This window comes from Chrysochloris asiatica, unplaced genomic scaffold (assembly GCF_000296735.1).
Source record: "Chrysochloris asiatica unplaced genomic scaffold, ChrAsi1.0 scaffold00353, whole genome shotgun sequence".
NCBI lineage: Eukaryota > Metazoa > Chordata > Mammalia > Afrosoricida > Chrysochloridae > Chrysochloris > Chrysochloris asiatica.
In genome coordinates this window covers 2,176,576-2,185,514 of record NW_006408871.1, presented here as the reverse complement: position 1 = coordinate 2,185,514, position 8,939 = coordinate 2,176,576, and the positions used below count along the sequence as shown (strand labels likewise).

General features: G+C 41.1%; 1 protein-coding gene and 1 pseudogene across 1 annotated transcript in view; both read left to right on the top strand.

Annotated features, from left to right (window-relative positions):
* LOC102819730 overlaps positions 1 to 4,669 on the top strand; it is a 9,928-nt pseudogene extending 5,259 nt beyond the window's left edge.
* The window catches only part of MFSD8 (major facilitator superfamily domain containing 8), an 84,293-nt gene continuing 80,019 nt past the window's right edge, over positions 4,666 to 8,939 (top strand). The window contains exons 1-2 of the mRNA XM_006876104.1: positions 4,666 to 4,770; positions 4,960 to 5,084. Coding sequence (XP_006876166.1) covers positions 4,666 to 4,770; positions 4,960 to 5,084 — 230 coding nt within the window. The remainder of the gene's footprint in view (positions 4,771 to 4,959; positions 5,085 to 8,939) is intronic.

Below are 8,939 nucleotides of genomic sequence, written 5' to 3'. Positions count from 1 at the left end.
GACCTATAGTGACCCTATATAGGGTTTCCAAGGAGCCCCTGGTGAGCTTGAACTGCCGACCCTGCAGTTCAAACAGTACTGCAGTCTGGTGCATTAACCCATAGCACCACACCAGGACAAACTGGTTCCAGTGAACTCTGCAGGCTTGGGGTTATATAGTTTCTAAATACCATTTCAGCCCAAGAATAATGTAAAAGACCAGAAGTTTCCGGAACCTTCTAAGGTCTTTCTAGGCAATGCTACCTGAGTTCAGGTTATCCAGCACCACCTAACACAGAAAATAATTCAAGCCAAGGGACTGAAACAAAGTTGATAGAAATAACTCGTTTTCCCCAAAGAGGCATAACCTGGAAACATGGCCTCACTTCAATCCAGACTGCAGAAACAGGATACACTTTGGAAGAATGGATCAAGTTAGACTGACATGATAGTTACACATGCTTTTATATAACCAAAATGAAGAGGAAAAACAAAGTGAAACAAAAATAGAAGTTCTAGTAACAGTGCCAAGTTATTCCTAGAAATGAGCTCTATTGCTAAAGTGGCACTCGGTGTCTTATTATGCCATCCAGTATGAAAGTGAGTCAGTAATTACCTGCACTCTGGCTGTGGAATTTATTTTAATCAATTTTTAGAAAAGACAAATACATCATTTGTTTACATAATCTCCTTGCTTTTTAATACACTTTGTCCATCTTTCAATAAACTTTCATATCACTTTATTTTAAAATGCTTTAGGCTGAGCCACAAGCCACAATGTGAACCTTCATCTTCAAAAGTCTGCTTTCAGTGGACCAAACAGGTGAAAGTTCAATGGAGCAAGATCAGGACTATAGGGAGGATGCTTTAATACCTCAAAATGAAGTATGTACAGAGTGTCAACAATGTGGGCAGAGGTGTGCAGACGTGCATTGCCATGCAAGATCATGAAGGCCTTGGAGAGCAGCCCTCTGCATGTAATCTGATGTTTAGGATTCAGCTCTTCAGTAAACATCTCACTGTAATGAGCACTGTTGACTGTTGAACCTTTGAATCTGACTGTCCCAGTACTGGCCTTTGAAATCCCAGAATTTGTAAGCATTAATTTTCCAGCTGACTGACTTTTGAACTTTTTCTTGGTCAGTGATTGAGGATGTTTCTATTTCATACTCCACTGTTTACTCTCAGACTCATAGTGATGAATCCATGTCTAATCACCAGTTACAATTAAAAAAAAAAAAATCTTTTACCTTCCTTTGAGTATTAAGTCCAAATTTTGTTTGCAAATATCCAAATGCTTCTGGTTATGATCTTCTGTGAGTTGTTTTGGTACTCATCTTGCACAAACTTTTCTAAACACAAGTCTGTCGTGGAGTATTTCATAGGCAGAGGCATGACTGATTAGCACATGATTTGCTACATAATCCACTGTCACTCATCTATTTGACAGAATTATTTCATGTGAATGCTCAATGTTATAATCAACCATGGACAGGCATTCTAATATAACTGGAGTGCGGATAATTTTTTTACTCAATCTCGTACTTTCAACTCTGGTATCTAATGATTTAAGCAATTCAACCCTAATTTTTTTTTTTTCTGGACCTGTAATCTCGTATTGGAGTCCTGGTGTGGCACTGTGGGTTAATGTGCCAGCTTGCAAAGCCGTTTGAACTGCTGCTCCTTGGAAACCCTATAGAGGGTCGCTATGGGTCGGAAGCGACTTGATGGCACTTCACAACAACAACAACCTCATATTAAAAACAAAAAACAGTTGCCATCAAGTTAACTCCAACTTATGGCAACCTCATGTGTTTCAGAGTAGAACAATTTTGGGAGACAATTACCAAGTCTTTCTTCCAGGTGCCTATGAGTAGAATCAAACTACCAATCTTTTGGTTAGGAGACAAGTATTTAACTATTTGCCCTACTTGATAGCTTCTGACGTAATTGGTTTCTACACCAAAGGAATAAATGAAAAATGGAAAGAAAAACATCCCCATCATGTATAAAAATTTTATACTACAAAAGAGCAGACCTAACTGTTGATCTTATAAATACTTTAAATCACTTCTTTTCAATGCAAGTGTAAGTGCCTGAGAAAGGATTTCAATACCTTAGAAATCTGCTGTTAAAATCAATTACCCCAGATCAGCAAATTTCTTTTACTTTATACTAAAGAAAAATAGGTACATATTTATTTTTATGGGGTAGATACCTATTCCGAGAAGTCATCTAAGAAAATCCAAAGATGAGTTGCCTGAGAGTCTTATGTGAAACACTCAGCAAGATTCTTTTCAAAATGTACTTCATCTTTCCCACAAGCTTTAAAAACACGTACTTTTTTATAAATGCTGATTTTTTTTTTTTTATTCTATGTGTGTATGCTCCTGAGAAATATTATTTTTATCTATTGGTTTAATATAGAGTTTATTTAGACGTCATCAGTTTTACATGCACTCATTCCATGTGTGTTTGTGGACTGAAGTCATCACTTGCAGCAATGAAAATAGCAGTGTCAGAAGACAGGATTCCTCTACTAGCTCTGACCTTGAGTAAGTCTTAACCTATGAAACAGGAATAACACCTAGTCTAATACATAATAGTAAATTGTTTCATTTACATAAAAATGGAAACACCTGTTTCGATATATTTTAAGAGAGATGGAAAAAGATTCTTCTTGCCATTGTTTTTCACAGGAAGCCTGTGGTAAAGTCAAGAGATCTATTGCTTATTAGCTGTGTTGCCCTAAGAAAAATATTTAATCTCCCTGCATTTTTATTTCCTTGTAACCTTCAGGCAAATTCCATCTTACAGGATTATTGTAAGGATGAAATGAGGTAAGCACTCATTCAATAAGCACTCATTCTACGTTGTATTTAGGAGCTATGGCAGTGTAGTGGTTACAAGTCAGGCTGATAACATTAAGGTAACAGTTCGAAACTACCAGCCATTCCGCGAGACAAAGATGAGGCTTTCTGCTCCAGTAAAGATTTACAGCCTCTGAAACCCTATGAGTGGGAACCAACTCCGGGGCACACCACCACCACCACCACCACCACCACCTACCTGGTATTTATTTATCTAGCTGCATGCTCTACTAAGAGTCCTGGTGTGGCACTGTAGGACAAGCACAGGACTTCAAGGTCAGTGGTTCGAACCCACCAGACACTCCTTGGAAACCCTATATAGGTTTACTATGAGTCGGGACCAAGTTGATAGCACCTAACAACAACATGCTATACTGAATAAGTGTTCTTTTGCTACCTATATGCCATATACTGTGCTACACTCCAGGTATTAAAAGAGAAGATGACCACACACAGTAAACTTTTGTGCAAAGAAAATATTAGGTTTTCTACCCACGGACCTTCTTGAAATCATAACAGGAATCTGATGTGCTTTTACAAGTTCTTATAGATGAATATATAAAATTAAGCCCAAGTTAAAAAATGTCAGGTCTAAATGAGACCACCACCAATTAAAACATAAACAACAACAACAAAAATAATTTCACGTTTAGCTGTTCACCAGTGAAATGTATCTGATACACACAAGGTCACAAAAGAGACAAAGATCAGAAGTGATGGCATATTACGTCACATACAACATATACCTAGTGTAGGGCTTGGCATAGAATAAATGCTAATAAATAACCCCACTCCGTGACTTCCACACCAAGTGACTCTGAGTAAATTATTAACTTCTCTGAACCTTGTTGTTGTTGTTAAGTGCTGTTGAGTCGGTTCCGACTCGAGGCTTAATTTAAAGGAATTTAGTTCTCTGCAAAAAATAGAAATGTGTCTGCTTTACCCATCTCATAGGATGGCTGTGATGGAATTAAGTCACATGAGAATGTACCTAGCAATAATAAAACAGTAATTATGCAATATAATGACTACTGCCACCAACAGTTCAAGCCTACTTGTTATAGGGGTTGTTGTTGTTTGTTATTAAGTGCCGCCTAGTCGATTCTGACCCTAGCGACCCCGTACAGGGTTTCAGAGGAGCAGCTGGTGAGCTTGCAGTTCAAACGGCTTTGCAGTCTGGCGCATTAACCTACACTATAGGGGTTAGAAGATAATAATAATGAAGCATCAGGAAAGGAACAGCACCAAGATCTGAGGACAAACTCGTATTTTCTAACGTCACCTTCCTTAATGAAAGGAACTGGTCATCGTTAAGCAGGTACTGTGCCTTTTTTACCTCCAGGTTTTATTTCACAGTCTCTGCTGAGACTCAGCCTGCACGTCTGAGATCCCAGACGCCGGACCCCACCACCTTCAACCCAGACACCGAAAAGGCGCTACGGGTAAGGTGGCTTTGTAGTCAGCAGAGTAAGAGGGCGAACCTCTCAGTTCTACCTTCAATAGAGAGAAGCGACCGTCCCCACGCCTCTCATCTCGAACAGCCAGAACGCTCCCAGAAGCGAGACTTCGCCTCACGCCTCCAGCCTTGCTCGAGCTTCAGGACCACCGCGTTCACGGCCTCGTCCCCTCCCACTCGTACCTGCTTCATTGCACGTAGTAAGCCAGCGAAGAAGCGCGGGAAGCAAGTTCTAGGCAACAACTTACTCACTGTCAGCCCAGCAAGTGCCTACAGAGGAGTCGGGATAGTCTCCAGAGATGTTGGGACTCGTACCTCGGAGGCTACCCACTGCCCCGCAAGCTCTCCAGGAACCGGCGCATGAGAGGTAGCAAGCCCAGAAAGGCGGACAAGCACGGGGCGGAGCGGCAGTTTGGACACACCCTAATCCCGCCTCAGCGTTCTAGCCTGCGAACAGGAAGGCGGGTAGACACAGACGAATGGAAGAGAACAAGGGACTAGGACCTAGGGTCTTGGTTGGTGGCGACTGCCATGCCCTAGACCCCTCCACGGAACGATCGCCTGGTGTCTACGTCACCTAATCTCTGACCGAGGCGCACTCCGCCCACTTCTGGGTGCCGAGCGCGCACGCGCACTTATACATTTGTTTGACAGCAGCTGGCGGAGAAGGTGTCGCGAGAGTTGGCTGTACACTACCCGGTAGGGGCTGTAACTATGGCGAGTCTGGGGACTGAGGATGAACAGGAACCTCTCTTAGGCTACGGCACACCCGGAAGCAGGTGAGCGGATGCTGAGGAAAGGACCCTCACACGTCCCATGCTGTTTATATTGGCTCTTTTCCGAGCACCAATTGCACCAGGCCTAACCTTCAGTGTCTAAGGGGTATCAAAACGTCGCAAGTAGGTGCCCAGGCTTGCGAGCCCGAGAGGTGCGCTCCCACTGTTAGAGAGGACGATGGACAGCTCGCGGCACGGCGTTGTGAGCCCATGGGCGCTCTGGTGAGGGTGTTAGAGAAGACAGAGCCACCTGTTAGACGCGTGTTGTTCAACACTGTTGCCGGCACTCAAGCCTCTGCTCTTTTTGGCCTTTTATACTAAACACATTTCACAAAGATCTCGAAATAATGGTTTTAATCTATAGTACTGACCTACTGGGGAGCACGGTGGCTCCACGTGATAAGCACCTGACTTTGAACCACTAGCCATTCCGTGGGAGAAAGATGAGGCTTTTTGTCCCCACAAAGATGTAAACGCCTGGAAACCTTATATAGGGCCCCTATGAGTCGGAATGGACTCGACAGCACTTAACAACAACAACGAGTCGGAACCGACTCAGTGGCACTTAACAACAACCGACCTACTAAGAACTGGACTGCTAATCACAAGGTCGTCAGTTCAAGCCTACCAGCTACTTCTCAGAAATCCTAGACAGGGTCGCTATGAGTTGGAACTGACTTGTCAGCACTTAACAACAATTGATCTTACTTAAGTAACTAATAACTTACTTCGTGGGTTCTATGCCAAAAGTACAAATAAAGACACGTTTTTAAGTATCTTAACGATGACATGCCAGATTGTATAAAATATAATTTTGTTTATTTTACTATTGAAAATAAATACAGCAAAACACACCAGCAGTTTGTTGAATCAACAGTTTCTATACGTGTAATTCAGTGACATTGATTAGATTCTTTTGATTGTACAACCATTCCTCCTTCATTAACATAAAATCACTACTCACTAAGATTCCTAACTAATCTTTGAGTTGCTGCTGTCTTTTTGATCCCATATAGATAATTCCTGGTGTGGCGCTTCCTGTAAAATAAGCACTGTACTGCTAACCACAAGGTGAGCAGTTCAAACCCACCAGTCACTCTTCAGAAACCTATACAGGGTTACTCCGAGGTGGAATCCTCTCGTAAACACTTAATACCAACAAGAAGATAATTCTTAACAGCATAATGCTCACGGCAGGTTTTTTTTTACTAATTTATCTAAACTCCAGGGCACTCAACAATAAAATCTAAGCAGTTTGGCTTTAAGAAGACTTTTTGTTGTTAAGTGCCGTTAAATCGGTTCTGACTCATAGCGACCCTGTGTATGAGTTTCCGAGGAGCAGCTGATGAGTTTGAACAGAAGACCTTTGAGTTCAAACCAACCTTGCAGTCTAGCTCATTAACCCAAGGAGATATTTTTGGTTATAGGTTTAAATGCAAGTTTCAGGGGTTCAGTCAAACTTCTTGACTTCCGGAGTCCATGATGATTTAAAATTCTGTTCTATATTACCCTCTTTTAGATCAGAATTTTTTATGAAATCAAAGTGTTCAATAATGGTAGCCAGCTCTGGTCTTATATGGCAGAAGAGGCATTTATTCTTGGAGGCAATTAACCACACATTCCACATCTCCATTTATTTGGATGTTGTTTGTTGGTCCAGTGGTAAGGATTTTAGTTGTACATTATCAACCTCAACAACTACACTTTCTTTCTTCCTTCCTTCCTCTCTTTATTTTTGTTGTGTAAACACCTGTATATGTCACACAACTTTTGCCAGTTCATCTTTTTAACAATACAACTTATTGACAGTCTTTACAATAATTGGCTGTGCGACCCTACACTTAATAGTGATTAGCTCCCCCTTTCCCCTCCCTCCTTTTTTTGTCTTTAACTGAAGTCATAAAATACTTGTCCTTTTGTTATTGACTTATTTCACAGGGTCACTATGAGTCAGAACTTACCCAGTGGGACTTAACAACAACAGGAGGTAGAACAGGTACTTGACATGTTATTAGAGTAATTAACTGGGATGTTTATGAAACCTTGATCCTAAACCTCCAAACCAAGAAACCAAATCCCATGATGTTTTTGTTGTTTGTTGTTAGGTGCCCTCGAGTCGGTACCAACTCATAGCGACCCTATACACAACAAAATGAAACACTGCCCAGTTCTGGGCTAACCTCATAATCATTGCTAAGCCTGAGCCCATTGCTGCTGCTACTGTGCCAATCTATCTTGTTAGGGGTCTTCCTCTTTTTCTCTGACCTTTCACCTTATCAAACATGATACTCTTCTCTAGTGACTAGTCCCTCCTGACAGTATGTCCGAAGTCTAAGATACAAAGTCTGGTCATCCTGGCTTCTAAGGAGCACTCTGGCTGTACTTCTTTCAACGCAGATCTATTTGTTCTTTTGGCAGTCCATGGTACTTGTAAAATTCTCCTCCAACACCACAACTCAAATGCATCAATTCTTCTATGGTCTTCCTTACATACTGGCCAACTTTTGCATGCTTATTTCACAGGTTATTGAAAACACCATAGCTTGGGTTAGGCGCACCTTAGTCCTCAAACTACATCTTTGTTCTTGAGCCCTTTAAAGAGGTCTTTGCCACAGATTTTCCCAAAGCAATATGTAGTTTGATTTCTTGACTGCTGCTTACATGATTGTTGATGGTTGATCCAAGCAAAATGAAGTCTTTGATAACTTCAATCTTTTCTCCATTTATATGGGATTTTGTTTGTTGGTCCAGTGGTGAGGATTTTAGTTGTACATTATCAGCCTCAGCAACTACGTTTACTTTCTTCCTTCCTTCTCTCTTTATTTTTGTTGTTGTAAATACCTGTATATGTTACACAACTTTTGCCAGTTCAACTTTTTAAACAGATGATTTATTTCACTCAGTATGTCTTCTCCTTCTATCCATATTGTAGCATGTAACAATACTTCACTTATCCTGTTGCCTAAGTAGTATTTCATTATACTTGTGTACCACGTTTTCTTTATCCAGTCATCTGTTGGTTAGCATTTAGGTTGTTTCTACGTTTTGTCTAGCTGTTGTGGATAGTGCTGCAGTGAACACTGATGTATGCTTCTCTAGTTTCAAGTCTTGGTAAGAGTAGAATTGCTAGGTCATATGGTAGTGCTATTTTTAAATTTTGAGGAACTGCCACACTATTTTCCATAATGACTGTACTAGTTTTCATTCCCATAAGCAATGGATAAGGGTTCCAATTTCTCCACATCCTTGCCAACAGTTGAAAAACTTTTTAGTCATTCCATTGTTATTGTTAAGTGTCATCGAGTTGGTTCAGATTCATAGCAATTCTGAATAGGATTTCCAAGAAATAGCTGGTAAGTTTGAACTGCCAACCTTGTGGTTCAAATTGACCTTGCGTTCCAGTGCTTATCTTACAGCACCACATCAGGACTCTTTGTTGTTGTTAAGGGCCATTTAGTCATTTGCAACTCATGGCAACCCTGTATAGGGTTTCCATGGAGCAACTGGTGAGCCTGAACCGCCGACCTTGTGGTTCAAACTGACCTTGCATTCTACTGCTTATTCTACAGCACCACACCAAGACTATACACCAGGATTCTGTTGTTGTTGTTATTGTTATTAAGTGTCATCAAGTTGGTTCTTACCCATTGCAACCCTGTGTAGGATTTACAAAGAGCGACTGGTGGGTTTGAATCAGCACCTTTGAGGTTCAAGTCAACCTTTCAGTCCACTGCTTTATCCTGTAGCACCAGGTCTCTATTGGGAGTGAAATAATATCTAACTGTGGTTATGATTTGCATCTTTCTGATGGCTAATTATGCTGAGCATCTTTTTATGTTTATTGGATTTTTGCATGTT